Source organism: Anguilla rostrata, chromosome 6 (assembly GCF_018555375.3).
Source record: "Anguilla rostrata isolate EN2019 chromosome 6, ASM1855537v3, whole genome shotgun sequence".
Classification (NCBI taxonomy): Eukaryota; Metazoa; Chordata; class Actinopteri; order Anguilliformes; family Anguillidae; genus Anguilla; species Anguilla rostrata.
In genome coordinates this window covers 54,333,984-54,353,283 of record NC_057938.1, presented here as the reverse complement: position 1 = coordinate 54,353,283, position 19,300 = coordinate 54,333,984, and the positions used below count along the sequence as shown (strand labels likewise).

Here is a 19,300-nt window from a genome sequence, read left to right as displayed (position 1 = left end):
ATTCCGCAGTCTCCCTGATTCCGTTTAAGGTCATTATCCTTTTCAGATGTGTCAGCAAAAAAAAAAAACATTCCGCTTTTCCAATACTCCCTGCCTTTCCTGTGATGGAAAAGGAAAAAAACAAAAAACAAAAGCAAGAACCGCTGTGATTGGTTCTCGTGGCTGTGCGGCAAATCATGACTTTAGCCAGTGAGGCACTGCTCCTGCCATTGTGTCTGCATGTGTGCACGGGCGTGTGTGTGTGTGTGCGTGCGTGCGCTTGTGAGTGTATGCATGTGTGTGTGTGTGTGTGTGTGTGTGTGTGTGTGTGTGAGACCAGCAGGCCTTGGATGAGCCAGAGCCTCTATTGTGTGAGAAACTGTGAGAGAGCCTGCAGAGGTCAGGGGTCAGGGTTCAGGGGTCAGGGGTGAATAATTAGGGGTGTGGGAGGCAGGGGGGTGGGTGAGGGGTTAAAATCGCCCTGCGCTGCCCTTGCTGACTTTACGAGGCCTGCAGAGAACGCCGCGCTCCACCGGGACATAAAAAAAATTAATAAATCCACATCAAAAGGTGACCTCGAGGCTTTTACGTTCAGCCTGGTCCTTCGATATAACTCCCGTCCTCCTAAGATGTGGGGCAGCGCGGAACCTTCTGGATCGCATGTCTTTGAAGCCGTAATCTTTCCTGAGGCGATTACAACGGGAGACTGTGTGCTCAGGAACCCGTCTCTCTCTCTCTCTCTCTCTCACTCTCTGTCTCTCCATCTCTCCATCTCTCTCTCTCTCTCTCTCTCTCTCTCCATCTCTCCCGTCCTCCTCTCTCTCCATCTCTTCTCTCTCTGTGTGCTGTCTATTTCACTTATTTTTTAATCGGAGAAATTAGCTGTTACAACTTTACAAGCCCACCTCTGCTCTTAACGATTTCATTGGCCGAATCATTTGTGTCATGTGACATTTTAACTGATAATGATTGGCGACTGTTTTTGTGTGCCGATGTAAAATGTTTTTTCCCGGTCTAATCTGCCAGTGACCTGGCGTTGATGTTCAGAGCTGACCGAGTCTGTGTGATCACTGAACGCAGAAACTTCTGCGCACACGGAACCTTCCGGAATGGAATTCCTCGTGGCTGTGCATCATTGCAGTTCTTTAGCCTGCGCAGCTTCCAGTGCAGTCACACTGTTGGCTGTAATTGGTGTCAGTGGCTGTAAAATGGGCCAATGAAACTGTGTCTCTTGGGGGGGGGGGGGGCTGTCTTTAACGGTACAGGAATAGCTTTGATCCAGATGTCTACTTTCTGCTTCCTGTTCCGTGAATGTGAGCGTCTTCGGAAATGTGATGCCGAGGCTGATGTGACTGGGACACATCTGGTGTGCGCGCACACACACACACACACACCCCATCAGAACACGGCTAAGGTAGACCTTCAGAAAGGGCTCTCTCATATTCTTATTGTTGAAGATTTTGTCTGTTCAGCTGTAACTGCCGCTTTGTGTTCCGTTATGTCTGACAAACGGCCATTTCGAGGACGAGAGCCGTGACCTTTTGGCAAGCCTCCTGGGGTAGATAAGAGAGGGAGAGGAGGAGTGGAGCGTTCTTCATCCATCAATGCCTTAGGTACCAGACCATAGAGCCCATCCATGCACTAGAACAGTCCTATAGATACCAGACCATAGACCCCATCCGTGCACTAGAACAGTCCCTTGGATACCAAGCCATAGAGCCCATCTATGCACTAGAACAGCGTCTTAACAGAATTAGCAACCCAGAAGCCTTCTGCCTTGTGCGTTTATTTGCAATGTCATTAACAGATGACCTAATTTTACCTGTGTCTCACTCCCTAAAGAGGGTTGGGCCCCTCTCATCTGTAACATCCTGTAGTGGGTTGTTTTACCTGCCTGGTCCGGGCCGTGGAGAAGGAGAACGGATCGGTGCTGTCCTCGTTAGCGTGTGAGGAATGAGCGTGTGAGGAGTGAGCGTGTGAGGAATGAGCGTGTGCTTAATTGGTGAAGTCTGGCTCGCAGTGAGGCCTCCCGCAGAGGGTACGCTCAGGACAGCTGTGCCAGGCGGTCCTGAGTAATATCGCTGTTTGCTGCTTCGACTGCCGTAGTGAAAGGACCTTTTCCCCCTCCCACTTTATTTTATTACCCGTGAGGCTGGAGCAAAAACCAGTGCTGGTCATGTGCTGCGTGTGTGTGTGTGTGTGTGTGTGTGTGTGTGTGTGTGTGTGTGTGTGTGTGTGTGTGTGTGTGGGTGTGTGTGTGTTTGTGTGTGTGTGTGTGTGAGATGTGTGTGGAGAGTGTGTGTGTGGAGTGTGTGTGTGTGTGTGTGTGAGAGAGTGTGAGAGAGTGTGAGAGAGTGTGAGAGAGTGTGAGAGTTAGAGTGTTAGAGTGTTAGAGTGTTAGAGTGTTAGAGTGTTAGAGTGTTAGAGTGTTAGAGTGTTAGAGTGTGAGAGTGTGAGAGTGTGAGTATGAGGGAGAGAGATAGAAAGAGACAGAGAGAGGTGTGTATGTGTTCTGTTCTATGTGTGTGGGTTCTGCTCGTGTGTGTGTGTACTGAAACTCGTTCACCTTATGGTGAGATTTAGACCTAGCAGAATCAACACTGCTCCCTAATGCACATACAGTAATTGAGGTCTGGGAAATCAGTCCCCCCCCCTCCCCCCCCCCAGGTCGGCCTGTTTCCTGCTCATTTTATGGTTTCCTGTGTCCTGGTGTTTCAGTGCATCCAGATTGATCGGTGCTGATTGGCTCAGGGTGAGCAGGGTGAACGGACTGCAGTGGGGAAATGGCCTTTTCAGCCCCGGTGGCGTAATAAGCTGCAGTACCTCCAGTGACCACTGGGGTCTGTGAGGTTCAGAGGGAATGTCAGTCCCGGGCCCCCTGGTGTTGTTATTTCAGTGCATCCAGAACGATCGATTGGCTTGTTGTATTTTTTTTTTTTTTTTTTCAACAACCAGAGCAGCAGTTTACTCAGAAAAAGGATTACTAAGAATCTCTTAGCTCGCACATACTTTTAAAGATTGTAAAGATTGTTTTGTAGCTGAGTGCACCATGTTTGTTCAGTGGAAACGATCAGGAACAGACAAAATTGATCTCAGGAGAAACCAGAGCCCCTTCCAAATATATCTCAGGGCCCGAATCGTGTTCCTCAGAGCCACACAAACAGAACCGAGGAGGCTCCACTGTCTGAATGTGGGCAGATGATAAAATAATGAATTAATTCGCTGATTAATAAAGCGCTATTGCATAACAGCCCCGCTCACGTTTGGGCAGCCTGGATGGTCAGGTGTCGGGGCGGGGGCGGGGGCGGGGGGGGTGTAAAGGGGGCCCAAAAGGGGGCCCTAAAACAGCACGAGCCGAGCCCCTCTTTGTGTTCTCTTCCCCTCTGAGTTATAGCACAGATGACAGGCCCAAGCTGGCCGGCATTGTCCCGCCTGTGTGATGGAAATGGGGGGGGGGGCACTGCCACCGCTGACCGGTTGGCCCCTGGCTTAGCCGCCACTAAGCCGCTCGCCCCCCCCACCCCCCCCGCTAACGCGTCACGGTGGAGTAGCGCTATTGGAGGCCCTCACGCTAATCTCTCGCTGAAAATTCATCCGGTGGGGTGGAGGGCGGGGGGGGGCGGAGCGGTCGCTTGGTCACTACATTCGTGTGGTGGGGGCGTGGCGGGATAGGGGGGAGCCACATCACAGCCCCTTTCCTCTTCTCTCGCATCTGTGGTCTTGTGGGACGATTTACTTTTGCTCTCTCTCTCGTTCCCTCGTTCTCTCTCCCTCATTCCCTTGTGCTCTCTCTCTCTCCCCCTCTCCCCCCCCCCACCCCTTGGGGACACCCCAGAGTTAAGCACGGATTCAAGTATCAGGGATTCTCTCTTGAGCACTTGTGCGTGTGCATTTAGATTTTTTTTTTTTTCCTCAGCCCTGTGTTGCTTTGTTTGTCGTTAGTTTCGTTTTATTTTGGTCCCTCGTTCTCTCTCTCTCTCTCTCTCTCTGAGGATTAATCTTCACGCACTTTGGAATGTAGGCAGTGCAAGCGGAGTGGGGGGGGCGGGAGGCGAGCTTATTGCTGTTTGTCCAGGTGCGGGAGGAGAGGCAGCCGCACGTCTCCTGGAACAATGAGCGAAGCTCCAGGTGAGATTGGGGGGGGTTACCGTACTGTACCCTTTGGACACGGGTTCGAAAAACGCTCCGCTGTTTTACCGTTCGCCTAATCCCTCGCTGGCTTGCGTGATGGCACCTCTTAATGATTACCGGTGATTAATCTCTGGTGCTGTATACAGTGATCATATGTGGCGTTGTATAAGTGTTGGGGGAGGGGGGGGGGAGGGAATGGGGGGCATGGCTTGAGAAGCATGTGAAGCGATTTTAAAAGTCTCAGGATTATTACTGCGATAGTGAGAAGCTTCTGTGGTCATGTGTGTACATTTAAGGGGTTGTGGTGAGATGAAGTTGACCGGGGGACACGGTGGAGGGTTGAAGTTGGGGTGGGGTGCGGGGTGCGGGGTGTAGGATTTGCATTCAGGGTGCAGGTCAACAGAAAAGGTTAGGCTGAATGGGGCATTTAAAAAGCATGGGGGGGTGGGACCTCAGCCTGTCAGAAAAGGACAAGAGTAGAAAGTTCTGCTCACTCACAAGTGGGTTTATTTACTTTAGCCTTCTACAAGATGCATGCCAACTTCAACTTGAACTTTAAATGCATTTGAGTATATTTTAAATGTCAGTGCTAAGAAATGTTAACACTTACAATCAGGGAATTGCATTGCTTTACTGCAGATTAATAATTCAACTTTGGTTTCTGATGATGTGTCTGTTTCTTTGGTGAATTATTTCTTAGATTTCTGCCCTAAAATAGTTGTTGTTCCAAGTCTCTTTTTTTATATATCCTGCAGTTTTTTCCCTTTTTTGTTGCAGTTGAGTGCAAGGCAGCTTTCTTTAAAAAAAAAAAAAATTTTATTGAAGAGATTGCCTGACAAAAGCCAGGGTTTTAATTACCATATCCATACATGGGCGTAAATCGAGGGGTTGGGGGAAGGGGGCGTAAGGGGGCAGGGGGGGTGACCCGTCTTGACTTCTGAATTCTTTCCTCACCCGGAGCAGCAGATATGCTTCATCGGGTCTCTAGCCCTGTTAAAAATGGCGGAGTTCGATGACCTAAACCACCGCTGATGAGAACTCCCCTGTGGACTTTAAATGTGTTATACATTCCCTTAATATTCACAAGAGGCTCACTTTAGTTACTCTTTATTTACTTACTCTTCCCCCTTTTGCCATTGGATTGTATTTTCCATCAAGTCTGGCTTTTTTAAAGTTTTTTTTGAGAGGTGTGTGAAATGCATGCTGGGAAATGTAGTTGCGAGTGCGCGGTTCATGTCGTGTAGGAGAGGGAAGGTGAAAAAAAAAAACCCAGAGGATGTCCTGTTAAATCCGCTTTAACCTACTTTATCAAAAATAGCAGCGTGCCGGTTTCGACCGGGGTTACAGACTTAGTGCAAGCTGCGTCGCAATCTGTGTACTGCAGCACGGTCACCAGAGCATGCAGCATTTCCTGCATTACCAGCATGCAGTTTTACCGGCATGCATATTTACCTGCATGCATATTTAACAGCAGTTCACTGACACGCAGTTCAGGTGTATGAAAATTAAACTGAAATTGAAAACTGAATTGAGTTTTTCAAAGTTCTAAGTCAGTGTTCTAGAACTCCACTGCTTTCAATTATCAGCAGTGATTGTGACATCAGCATTAGAATGTTCAGTTAAGAACATTCTGTTCACGTACTTGTGATCTTACACCTCAAAGGCTTAAATACAATCGGTTGAATTAAAAATAAATAAAGCAGAAACCCTTCCTCATTGTAAGAACGCAGACGTGGCTGTAAATCAGCGCATTGATCCCACCAAGTTAGTTTTTGCTCCGAGATTAGTGCTAAAGCTACTTTTGACATTAGTCTGACTTTATGCATATTTGCCTTTGGAGCGTTTGTAAATGCACAGCCGTGTTTTCCTGATTTACTGCACCGGTTCTGTGTTCTGGGGCAGTTGTGCGGTAGCGTGCGCTGGTAGCTGGTTTTCGATACGGTGGCGGTGTCTTACGTGTGCCGGTTATTTGCCTTCTGCACTGTGCAATGATTAACCGTAAGGTCAACATAAATATGTAAATGCCATGGAGGGGGCACTGCCTCTCTGCGGTGAACAAAAGCCTTATGGTTCCAAAGTACCAGGGCCTGTGATTACACAGGTCAAAGGTCGGCTTGTTTACAGTTGGCGGTTGTTATGGTTGTTGTGGATGGGGGAACTTGACTTTGTACATTGACTGTGCTCTTGCTCATCTATGAACCTGGCTGATCTTAAGCACTGATTTACTATGTTACTGCACATGCTTAAACTGATGTTTTACAGTGCTCAGAAGTTCTTTGAGTTACTATATTGGTATATTGTTCAGCACACCTGTATATGTTATCAGGGGTTCTGTTTTTGCCATCGGACCAGGAGGTCACGGGTTCAAGTCTCACAACGGGGTACTGTTTCTCTGCAGAGGCCGCCTTGCTAACAGGTGTGGCGCTGTATTTTGGGTCCCACTTTAATTAGGGTGCCAGTGGCGGGTTGGCACTGGGTTAACAGGGACCCGAATGTTCCCTCAGACTGTCTCGGGGAGTCTTTGAAAGTGTGGCCTGTATCAAATGCCCATAGACGTGCCCGTGAACGTGTTGCGTGGGATTGCAATGAAACTTAATTTCACCATGCCATACAGGACTCAACAGAATAGAATAGAATCTCAATAGAATCCTAACTATGATGTCACAAAGTTGGCGGATGTTTCAATGGAGTATAGAAAGCACCATTGTTTGCTGAGCAAACAATGAAGACATTGTCCGCCAGGTGAGGCAGCGCTATACCTGGACAGATGTGTGTATTCGTGACACCTCGGACCTCCAGGGTTTGAAATGAAGCCCAACTAAACCGTTCTTCCAAAATGGAGACAATCGCACGCTTTCTCTAGCCCGCATTAGCTTGTCCAACAAGGGTTTGTTTTCGCAGGAGAACAGGCCGCTCTCTTTCTGTGGTAACTTCTAATACTTTTCTTGAGGGTGAATTCCGTGATCTTGTTAAATCTAAACTGGTGAATCGCAGGGCTACACCTTTTACAGTGCTACTTTATAAGGACTTTGTATGGCCAAATGGATGTTTTTTCCTGTATTTATTTTCTCTTGTGTTTAGCAGAAGATATGAGGATAGTATCGATGTTGACATACCGGGAATCATTATCTTTCCTTTGCGTGCGCATGAATGCACTTTGAGGTTTAGCACAAAACAGGGTCCCCTAACTACCCATATTCTAAAGAACCCAATGAAGGTAATCCTCTTAAATCTCGGAGAAGAAAATGTTGTAGTACACGTCCCAAGGCCCCTAAGCCCATATCGGCTGTGGGAAATATGAGGCAATTAGGGGTGTAGAAAAAACAATGTTTTTCAAAGATTCGAAGTCTCGAAGTCAAGATAATTGGTTCCAAGCTGCCGGACGAAATACAGTAGACTCTGCAAATGGCCGCGCGGCATTTTAAACCGGGAAAGTATGGCTTGTTGTGGCCAAACCTCATCGGCCCAGTTAATCCAAATTCTCATGAAGCTCAAACTCAAGTTGCTGAACGTCCAGGCTAATGTCGAGAAGCTTTATGTTTTAGGGGCGCGAACGGTACTCCAAAATGCACACGGTAGTGTCGAGCCGCTCCAGGTTTCGCTTGGTAACCGGCACGCACCCTCAGTGACCTGACTGACCATGTCGGCCATTAAGACCCTTACCCTGAGCTGGCCAGCGGGGGGTGGGCTCGCCATTGTGCTGAATCGCTGCCTCCGTCCACTGCTGTTGTGACGGCTCTCTATGGCAGTGAAATGCAGCGTGTGCAAAACTCCTCCCATATTAAAAACGACTGTCAGGATGGTCATAATCGGCCTCGGGTGGAGGGGGGGGTGGGTATGTGGGGGTGGGGGTGGGGGCACTTAATGAAATGAAAATACACTGGCAGGAAAGCGGTAAAGCAGGAGGGCAGGGATCATCAACTCTGGCCCATCGAATCCAAATCCAGCCCTGGTTTTCTTTTCTCCCGGGTAATTAGTGCTACTGATTGGCCAGACTGTCTTCACACCTGACTCCCAGGCAAAGGGAGGGTGGAAAACCAGCAGTTCTCGGCCCCCGCGGACCGTGAGTTGCTGACCCCTGCAGGAGGGTATATAAACTAACCAGCAGGGTGGACATTATGCCACAGCGTCACATTTCTCAGGACATCTGTATGTTTTTTGCTAACTTTTGATTTGCATTTAGCAGACTGGAGGACCTTTTGCATTTCTACATATCTATTCATACAGTTACATATACACTGACGTAATTCAGGTTACTTTTGCTCAAGGGTGCCAGGGCAGTGTCTTACCTGGGAATCAAACCTGCAACCTCTAGGCTACAAACCAAGTTCATTGACCATTATACTACACTACTGACCATATCTGTTCCTCAAACTGGGGCTTTTCCTATATATTGCTGCTGAATGCCTTTTCCATATTTCCATATTTTTGTGGAGACTCTCCAATAAACTCTGTCCTGAGGAACTGGATTCATTGTGAGTCTGCACTGGGCTTTCGTTACAGTTGAACTTGTTTTGTCATGAATCATGGGTAAAAAAATCAATTGTGATGTCACAACCCTTTCATTTGAGCGCTAATGGTTATGTTCTGTTGTAATTATAATTCACGACTAAAATCAATTTTCATTCCATAACCCTCATTTGGCTCTAATGGGCCTTCCTTAAATGTCAAATGCTTCATTACTGCACCATCCATAACCCTCAGTAATTTTCTGCCTTTATAATAAAGGCACTTTGGCTTTAAGATGAATTTGAACTATGTCCACGTCCTGTGCGACTGCTCACTCAAAATGCACATTAAATATTAAAACTGGCCAGCATCTTGATTCTTAAGGCTGATTCACAGTTTAATAAAAGTTGGCTGCTTGGATCTTTCTACCATAACTGGTTCAGCTTAATTTTATGCATGGCAACATATCTCCCTGGCAACGAGAATTGTTGCCAGTTTTAGCCCACTCCTTTTAACTGTTTTTTTTTTTTTTTAAACTGACTGGACAGGTCGGTGTAAAACATGGGTTTGTCGTGCCTTTGATATTTATAATGTGAACTCGCCAGCGAACGTGAGAGGACTCAGAAATACATTAACAGTGCACGGGCTCACCATGCCCCCTTAAGCTAACACTATTCGATTATAAAAACAGCAACAACAACAAAAAGCAAACAGAACAGCCAGGAATCCATTTTCTTTTTAAACGTCTCTCTTTACTGTCTGACAAAGACGCTTAATTGATTTAGTGAGATGGAGAATTACCGGTCTGCGACACAGACTCCTGAGGTCTGTTTTCGGGTGTTTCTGTCCAAGGTCGTCTGCGTTCCCTGGTCCTCTCCAGGCTGCCTCTGAAAGTGTAGAGCCTTCAGGGGCCAGGTTGCTTTATAGATGGGGGGGATTTTTTGGAAATAGTCCCATGGGGGGTGGGGGGGGGTGGCGGGTTTATCTTTTCTCTCTGTTCTGTCCTTTTTGCCTGATTATTTTTCCTCTATCCTGCACTGAAGGGAACATTGCTGATTACGGTTCTGCTTTTTTAAAATTCTTGACAAAATGGGCACTGGTGTTGGCGTTGCTGTTTGTTCTGTTAGAACAAAAATGTGTGTATACATATGCCAACAACTTTGTTCCAAAGCCTAAACTTCCGGAAACTGCACTCTTTCAGTATACCAGGACATAACGTGGAACTCAGTTGACTCAGTTGACAGAACTGCATCTGCTGTCCGTTCAAGAAGCTGCAGTGGGACAGGACTCTGTGGATGTCTGTCCACTGGTCTGTGTGTGACGCTGCACGGCTGAAATGCCTTACTGGCAGAGCAGCGTAATTGGCTGTGAGAATTCCCCAGATGAACCAGCGGTGATGTAAAGTTCACCGTCTCCTTGGCGATTGGATGTAGCCCGGTGTTCTTGTGACCACACACTGCGTACTGTCAGGGTTTGATAGGGATGTGAGTCTCTAATGATGCCCTATGGGGACTAGAGGTCATGCAAGGAAAACCTGTACAAATGCTCCAGGATCAGTATCAGCCTTGTTCCTATAATGGCCGCGAGTGGGATTTGGGGCTGTGAAAACTGATCCTAGATCAGCCGTCGTTGCTGATGGAAGGGTAGCTTTCACTGGGGAGTCAGCTGCACTGATGCGTCCGATCTTTCCTTTGATGACATCAGAGCTGCTTTACCTCCGTGATAGTGGACGGTCGTGGTGATGTGCTTTAACCGTATGTGTTCATTAAGGGGAGAGCTGTCATTCTGGAGAGCAGACAAAATGTTGAGAGACATTCGTTTTTGAAGATGTGGTCAGTCAAGCCCACACTGCAGGTGAGTAATGTAAACACGGTATGAAATACATACACTGTAGTGAGCTGTAGTTATGGGGGCGCAAGTCACATTAAAGTCATAAAACATGCAAAGGAGCGCTCTGTGTTCCTGTCTCTGTCCGTGTTCCTGTTAAAGTGCAATCTGCACATCTGCAAAAAAAAAAAAGACAAAACACTGCTGCATATTTGATAGACTGAGTCTGGCTAATATTTCACTGCTCTCTCTTCTCTAAATTACTGCTGGTTATCAGAACTCAGATAGGATAAAGGGGTGTCTGGTGGCGCAGCCTGTAGAGCACTGTCCACACGCTCATTACGAGCCGCAACGTCGGCGGTTCGAGTCCGATCGCTCGACCTTTGCCGCACGTCTCTCCCTCTCTCTTCCCCTGGTCTTCCTGTCTCTCTACACTGTCCTGTCCAATAAAGCTGAAAAGCCCAACAAAAAACTCAGATAGAATATGTAAATGGCAACAACAAGCTATATGCCTTTACAGGTGCATATTCACTGAGCTTGATTAGTACTAGAAGGAGTACGGCTTGTGATGCAAGACAGATTTCAGAGAAATCTGACAATAAAGTATAATCTAATTAGTGAATTATTTCATTTTAAATTCCTGCTGGGAATTGGTTTTTTCTTTGAGGTGAAAGTGGAGAATTCTGGGTGTGGTTGGTTCAGAGATGAGCGGTCATCACTTCCTGGATCTGCAGTGGGGGTGGTGTGTTTTTTATTATTTAAAAAAATATATTTTTGTTATAACTAGTATCCTTGGGCTTAGTGGTACATGAGTGAATTAGCTACGTGCTGTACACTAATTCATTTCTCCAAATTCACTGCAGTAAAATACATTTATCGTATACCTGCTAGAGAGTACACTGGAGTATGGATATTTTACAATAATAAAGCATTGCTTTAAATAATTTGGTTAACTTAGAGCACAAATGGCGGGTAGCCTTTCAGTTAGACACCCATGGTTTAGAGGATCTTGTCTGTCTAGTGAATCCTTCGCGGATGTAAAACATTTAGCAGTGAGTTTGTAGTTCAGATCCTGCCAGCTTTACTCGTGTAGGTGTTGGACATGATATGGAAGTGTATGCGGTCTGAAATATTTATGAACGCTGGTAAGGCTGACATTTAAAAGGAGCGCATTCACATTGTTTATTTCCTGGTGATATTCAGTGTGGATTCGGGAGGGAGGCTGCTAGTTTCAGCGTAGCTCCAAAAAGCTTTCAGTCTCTGCTCAGAAAGATTTTCCTCGCTGCAAAAACTGAACTGTTCCCCCCCCTCTGAAGACAGTGTCGATATCCCTGCTTCACTTGGTTCAATGGGAGCCACTTTGACATTGATTTTGGACGATGTTTGTTTGCTGTGTAAAATAAATGTGGGGGAGAAAAATGGCTCTGGAGCTGAAAGATTGTTAAACTGGTAAATGAAATATTCATAAATATTTTGGTGGTATTTTAAAAGTACAGTTGGGGGGTGGGGTGGGGTGGGGGGGGGGGACTAGCCTGTTATGAGGCCAATGCCATGGCTGATGATATTGAAGGAATTGGGAGATAAATATAGCTGCCTTTCTGTGAAGGCCTGTAGAGGGGAGTGTTGTCAGGGGGGTCCGGCATTAACTGGGACACCGAATATCACCACAGGCACAGGCCTGCACTGGAATTCTGGGACACTTTCCTAAAACGGGAGGCCTACTCATAAAAACTAGAGCAGTTGGCGTCTGGGCCTTCAGTCAGTGAGTCTGGGGAACGGATTCGGTGCTGTGGTTCGCAGAGCTGACAACGCTGGAGCCCAATAATAACTAATACTTACCTATAATGCAGTGCATAATTAGACTCTCTGCGTTGGCTGTGTGTAATTATGTACCCATCTGCCTACAATCATTTTGTTTTGTTCTTCAATTAATGTGATTTTATTTCTAAAAGTCAGGCTCCAGTTTAAGGCCTGTAGGGGTTGCAACCTGTCCAGCACATTCGATTCTGTAAATTACTCTGTGCACTTGCACTTGTTCCTTCTTCGTGTAAATAATAAATAAACAAAATAATGAAAAAAAATAATACCTGGGGTAAAAAAAACATCCCTGCCTCAGCTGGTTTGTGTGCCCAGTATATCGTGGTGTTAAAGGCTTCTGATTGGCCGGTTCTCAAAAGGAGCTGTCAGGCTATTTGCCCGGAGGAGCCCGGAGGGGGAGGAGCTCTGTTCTCTACTCTTGGCCTGGGGTTTGGAACCAATCCACGGCTGAAGTGATTACTGCTGACCCCCCCCCCCCCCCCCGCTGGGGGCGGGGGCGGGTGACGGAGGCCGGCTTTGGCGGAGAGCTCCCCTCCCAGCCTCGTGTTGCGGGTAAATTAAATTAGGTTAGACGCCGCCGCCCTCCGTTTGGAAAACCGGGACCATCGGCCAGGCAGCCGGCCTGCGTGCCAGCCTGGCTTCAGCCTACGTCAAGGTCCGGCCCGCGAAACACACGCAAGGAGCGCTGGAGGTAACCCAGGGACTCCGAAACGCCAGAAACGCGCACCAAGCCCTAGTCAGCAATTCGCCGGCCGCGGCGTATATATAATCATGATGAGATTATACCGCTGTGATGATTCACTGTCTGCACTAGAGAGAGAACTGCATCTGCGATCGCAGACCGATTCCTCCTCATCTGTCCTGCACCTGCTTTGCTTGGTGTACCGTGGAAAATAACTTGCGCTCCAGAAACACGCTGATCGTACAGTATTGAATTTCCCATTACGGAATTTCTCGGGTTATAAAAGGGACCCTGAGTTCTCCAGCTTTTTGGGTCGTATAGATTCCTAGCGCCTCTGTTCCATTTTCTGCCGATTGCTTGTATTGATTGCGCGCGTTTGATTGGCTCAGACAATGCCAGGGGTTGGGCTTCGTGAATGAAAATCGCCACGCTCTACTGCTGCATCAAAATGGAAGGTGTGTCCTTGCCACAACATGGAAGCCAAAGAGGTGGTATTAATTCCTGCTGTTAAAATGGGATGCCCTTGCGCCACGGAGGCAGTTGAAACCCCCCCCCCCCTTCCCCCTGACCCACTCACAATCCCCGGGGAAAGGGGTGCATGGGTGCAGGGTGCTCAGCGTTGCCCCTGTCTAAAATTTGGCTGAGATCTCCAGGCTCCAGAGCTGGCGAGACGGTCCATCTGTCCCAGGAGACAAATCCCGACTCCCCCCCTCTCAGACAGAGGGATTGTGGGTATTAATTAAAAAGCCAGATTACCCCCGCAGGTTCTAGAATCCTGGGGGATGACAGGGCTCGCGTGTGATGACACAGTGGCACAGTCTCTGTATGATTGCGTCAAGTTTATCTCGGGCATTTGAGGAGCTCGGAACCTGATGCACAGTAGCATGTACACAAATTATGAGGCTCTCTGTATAGGCTGCATCTAGTCATTTACCCATCTGATTATACAGCTGGGGGGGGGGGCAATTTAAAAAGGATGTTCAGAGGCATTAATGCTGTGCCCCCCCACCCTAGATTGGAACCCGCAATCTCCTGCTTGACACATTCCTATAACGAGATCCTCCTTAACTGCTGTACTGACGTTCTGAAGGGTCAGTCTGTGCGCTGGGTTTCTTGGTGTGTTGAAGTCACTGACTGGCCACACAACTGGTTTCTTAGGCCTAGATTTGCATCTTATTTAACGGAAACCAGAAAGACCTGCAGACACTGTGGGTCGGCCTCACATACTGGCGCTGTGCGCCCCCTGCTGTCCCCTCAGGAGGCGACACCACCCCTGAAGCTTGGAGCGTTCCTTCACAAGACACACACAATATTTTGATGGCTTTCATAATTTTTTTTGTTGATTGCAGTTTTTTTTGGTAAAAATGGAGTCTGTCACTTTACAGGGGAAGAACATTCCTGCTTATAACACTGTTATCACCAGCCGTATGGCCCCCTTAAATGTGCGAACGTAAAGGACAGAGCACAGGCCCCAGGTGGAAGCCAAGCCAGACTGAAATGAGTCTAGCTATTGAACTGGGTTTCGTAACAGCCTGTCGCAAGTCAATAAAAGCGGTTGAAAAATAGCCCGGTAGTCGCTAACACTGTGTGGCCTAACGGTTTTACAGCACCAGAGCCGCTGCAGAACAGCTGTGATGAACGGTCAATGTGTCTGCTTCCCCTGGCGAGCCCAGTTAAATCGCTGCTGCTGCTACATGGGGCTCCGCACGTAGCATTTAGCTAAAATGGTCGTAAATCCACACGCCAGGTGGTAAGCCCTCAAAATTGTCTGCGTCAGAGATGGGCAGTTCCATTTTTTTGGGAGGTGTGGTGTGGGTATGCAGTGGTGTGGGGGGTGGGGGAGGGGGGTGCTGCTTGGAGTTTGAAGTTTAAATGTAACAAACATTTAGTTCCACCTAACTACGGTATCACCTCTTGCACATATAAAGTATACTCCTCTCTCCCACCCTTTCTCTTTCTTTACTGTATCCTATACTCTCTCTCATTCTCTCTGCTCCCTCTACTGCAGGCTTTCTCTCTCTCTTATATACTGTATCTCTTGCTCTCCTGGGCCCTACCTCTCTCTCTCTCTCTCGCTGCCCTGTGTAATACCCCTCGCCCTCTCTCTGATGGAACTGTGCTGTTCTTTCTCCCCTCCTCTCTGACAGGCGGTGGCAGCAGCAGCTCACAGCCCAAATCGGAGGAGGACAGGAAACCACCCTGCCGCCCTCCTTCCTCCGGGACGGGTCAGAACAGCAACAGCAGCAACGCTGGCAGCAAACCAGGTCTCTCTCTTCCTCTCTCTCTCTCTCTCTCTCCCCCTTTATCTCTCTATAACTCTCTCCTCTCCATCTCCCTCTCTCTCAATGCCTCTCTCCCTCTCTCTATGTCTGTCTCTCTATCTAGCTTTCTCTTTCTCTCCCTCTATCTCTCCACACCTCTCTCTCTCCATCTCTCTCTCCACCCTCCCCCCTCTCTCTCTGTGCTTATCTCTCTTTCTCTATACCTATCGCTTTCTCTTTCTGTCTCTATATTTAGTTCTGTCTCTCTCTCTCTTTCTCTTTTTATTCACCATTTCCAGTTACCCGCAGCTGTCCTTCTCCATGCCATCTGGCCTCCTGTACATGCCTGTGTTGTGCCCTGAGGTGTCCCCGTGTAAATATTTCAGTCCTCCCGCTAACCGCACTCGTTTAACGACTGGCCTTTCTCTTTCTCTCTCTCTCCCTCTCTCTCTCTCTCTCCGCAGAGCCGCTGGTGTTAAAGATTGATGAACGGCAGAGGCTCGCTCGCGAGCGCAGGGAGGAGCGGGAAAAACAGATCGGTACGTATTTTCCGCGTCACGAGGTTCGGAGGCGAAGCGTCACGGCAACGCTCACTTCCTGTCTGTTCCTACGAACAGAACCTGGCGGGAGCGCTGTTTGAGAGCGACAAAAGCAGCGGACAGGTGGAGGGAGGACAAAAGGTGCGCTTAAAGGATATTGTCTGGTTCTTAAGCCTCTCCTCAGGCCCCAGTCCAACCCACTTACCAGTATGCAGCCTCGCCATTGGTCCCGAGCCCTTCCTGGTCATGAATAAGGAGCTGTTCCATTGGCTGTAGCCTGTGAGGCATTGTAGATGGCTATGTAGGTCACTGTGTTCACCCAAGCTGCAGTGTGTTTGGAGACCTGTCTGTGTTAAGAGAAGTTTCATATGAATGATTCATGATTGGTTATAAATATGTTAAATTGGAAAGATATATGTTTGTTTTGTCAGTCTGATTGCAGTACAGAGTTTTGGGGGGAAAATGTCAGCTTTTTATAACTTCCTCTTATGGTTATGTGATGAGATGATAACCTTTAGAATCATGCTTGGGGGGATATATGCTTTTCAGAGTCTTTAAAGGGCATGAGAACATGCAGAATGACGAGCCTGTTATAGCCTAAATGTACAAACTGGGCCACAAAGTGCGAAAGCCGAAAGAATCAGGAAGTGACACAGATTATTAAAGGCTGTGATTTTGCTGAGTCACAGAGAGATTCTGCCCACCCCTCGCCCCCTCCCATTGTTTGCGGTTCAGTTACATACACCAGTGTGTGATTTTTGAAAACAGAACTAATGGCTGTGTAGTACAGACATTAGTCTCTCCCGGAATTATGATCAGAGCAGTAAATACGCCCGTTTGATTATAAGTGAACATCAGTCAGCAAAATGGCGGCGGCTCACGGCTGTCTGGCGTGTCGTGGGACGGTAAACTCGCTGGTTCTGTTGCAAACGAGCAGAGTGTTATTAGAGTATTATTCTCTGGTGTAAGAATGTCCTGCGGGCAGCAGCCCAACCCGCGAGTGCCGGTGCGTGGCGGGATTGGGGCGGTAAAAACGCCCAGTGCATGGCAGGATCTTCAGGGTAAAGTCGCCCGGGGAGTGGCGGTAAAGTCGCTCGGTGTGTGTGGCGGTAAAGTCGTTCGGTGTGTGTGGCGGTAAAGTCGCTCGGTGTGTGTGGCGGTAAAGTCGTTCGGTGTGTGTGGCGGTAAAGTCGTTCGTTGTGTGTGGCGGTAAAGTCCGTTGGAAATGTCGGTGTGGCGCGTACAGTCGTTCGGTGTGTGTGGCGGTAAAGCTTCGCGTGTTTGTGGTAAAGTGTCGGTGTTGTGGCGGTAAAGTCTGTCGGTGTGTGGGCAGGTAAGTCGTTGCGGTGGTGGGGCCCGGTAAAGTCGTTCGGGTGTGTGGCGGTAAAGTCGTTCGGTGTGTGTGGCGGTAAAGTCGTTCGGTGTGTGTGGCGGTAAAGTCGTTCGGTGTGTGTGGCGGTAAAGTCGTTCGGTGTGTGTGGCGGTAAAGTCGTTCGGTGTGTGTGGCGGTAAAGTCGTTCGGTGTGTGTGGCGGTAAAGTCGTTCGGTGTGTGTGGCGGTAAAGTCGCCCGGGGTGTGGCGGGATCAGGGCAGTAAAGCCGCCTGATTGGTTGCAGCGGCGCGGGAGGCGGCCTGGCAGGAGCGGGAGGAGCGGGCCAAGCAGTACTATGAGAGACAGCTGGAGGAGCGGCGGAGGAGGCTGGAGGAGCAGCGGATCAGGGAGGAGAGGAGGCGCACCGCCGTGGAGGAGAAGAGGAGACAGAGGCTGGAGGAGGAGAAGGTAGGCCGCACAGGGTCAGGGGTCAGGGGTCAGGGGTCAAGGCTGACACCCTGCTGGGCTCAGGCACCTGCAGCCTGAGGACTGATTGTCCTGTTCCTAATGCTGATTTGCTTGTCTGGACATGGTTTTAAAATTTGAAGTTATTATAAATGATTAATATTGTTATTAAAAGGGTTCGCTGATGTATCCACTGCTAGGGCTGAAGGGTGTGTGTGTTTGTGTCTGTGCGCGAGTGTATGTATGTGTGTGTGTGTATGTATGTATGTATGTATGTGTACGCATGCGTGTGTGTGTGTGTTCATGTGCACGTGTGCGTTTCTATGTTATTCTCTTCAGCCCGAGGATTTTAAATCCCTTCCATTGAAGATTAGATGCGGATGGATATAGAGGTCAAATAATAATGGCGGTGCAGTTTGATTTAGAGTGCAGTCAGAGCAGCATTCCTCTAAAAACTCGTGTTCAATAAGATGCCATTTGTCTTTCCGGAACAGTCCGTCTCATTCGTTACTATTCTTACTCTGTGAAGCGGTCTTATATTCCCAGTCTCGCCAGTCCTTCATGAAATTCTTTTCTTTCACTAAAGGTTGATGAATAGATACTGTCAAGGCCTTATTTGCACTAAAATCCTTTGTTGAGCGCAAAAGTACTGCATCGCAGGAACATAATTCTAGAGCAGCTGACACTAACATTAATCAGATCAGCTTGGAAGACTGAAAACAGGTGAATTCCGTGGAAAAATCTCGAATGGAGAAATTATGGACTGGTTAATAATAAAAAGTTAATAAACTATAATTATACTTATATTCCAAACTATTCCAAAAAACCCCAAGGGAGCTTACTGATTGTCCCCCAAGCTTTGTGATGTCATAATGTCATGGAATGGGGAAAAACGATGGCGGTGTCCCGGGCGTTCCGGCCTTCTGATTGGTCGATTGGCCGAATCTGACCAATCGGGTTTGTGCGTGCGCAGGTGCGGCACGAGGCCGTGATGCGGCGGACCCTGGAGAGGAGCCAGCGAGCCAAGCCGAAGCCCAACCGCTGGTCCTGGGGCGGGCCGCTGCACGGAAGCACCGCCCACACCAGTGGTAAATAACCAGGCCCGGTGGCCACGCCCACTCTCACTTGGCCCCGCCCACTCTGACTTGGCCCCGCCCATTTCGAAGTATTCTTTAATTACTTTTTATTTGATCTCCCAAGCTGTTACGCCTGTTATTGCTCATGCATACAGATACCGACCTCTGCAGGAGTCAAGCTTTCATCTACGCAGTTTATTGAAGCTCATTTCCTTTCCCTTTCTGCGCAAAAGTATATTCCCAGCCTTTTCAATCTTGTCACGCTGCTGCTGCTCTCAGGTGTAATGACAGGTTTCTCTATGATTTAAGTCTCCATTTTTGACGCAACGTGTCTGCCTGCCTGTTTGTCTGTGTCTGTGTCTGTCTCTGTCTGTCTGGTCTCTGCCGTTTTTGTTGTCGCATTAATACACATGCGCATGAGCTTTTTGATTTGCTGTTTTTTTTTTTAAATGATGAGAACTGAGTCGCTCATCATCTTGTTCCTGCTCTCCCCCTTTTTTTGTTTTTTTTTGTTTTGTCTTCTCTCGCCCAGGTTTTGTTGAGTCCTCTTTCCTCTTTCCTCTCGATCTCGCCGGCCTGGAACAGCACTTCCAGGGCGCGTTCAGTTCCGTTCGCAGATACGGTACTACGCGATCGAACGTGGAAATGACTTCTCTCTCTCCTCGCGCAGTAGCGGAAGTAACGGAAGAGCTGGGTTCTGTACCAGTAATGGAAGAGCTGGGTTCTGTAGAACGCGCACTGATAGTAGGCATGCTTTAACG

The 19,300-nt window shown here is 48.2% G+C and overlaps 1 protein-coding gene across 13 annotated transcripts in view; it reads left to right on the top strand.

Annotated features, from left to right (window-relative positions):
* The window catches only part of map7b (microtubule-associated protein 7b), a 45,052-nt gene that overhangs the window by 10,685 nt on the left and 15,067 nt on the right, over nt 1-19,300 (top strand). For 8 of the 13 annotated variants that reach the window (XM_064340630.1, XM_064340627.1, XM_064340624.1 and 5 more), the window contains exons 2-6: nt 15,034-15,150; nt 15,612-15,686; nt 17,303-17,466; nt 18,437-18,551; nt 19,072-19,161. In XM_064340630.1, the coding sequence (XP_064196700.1) occupies nt 15,034-15,150; nt 15,612-15,686; nt 17,303-17,466; nt 18,437-18,551; nt 19,072-19,161 (561 nt within the window). Of the gene's footprint in view, nt 1-3,711; nt 4,108-15,033; nt 15,151-15,611; nt 15,687-17,302; nt 17,467-18,436; nt 18,552-19,071; nt 19,162-19,300 lie in introns of those variants that run through there. The other 5 variants (XM_064340635.1, XM_064340629.1, XM_064340634.1 and 2 more) reach the window with 2 other exon arrangements.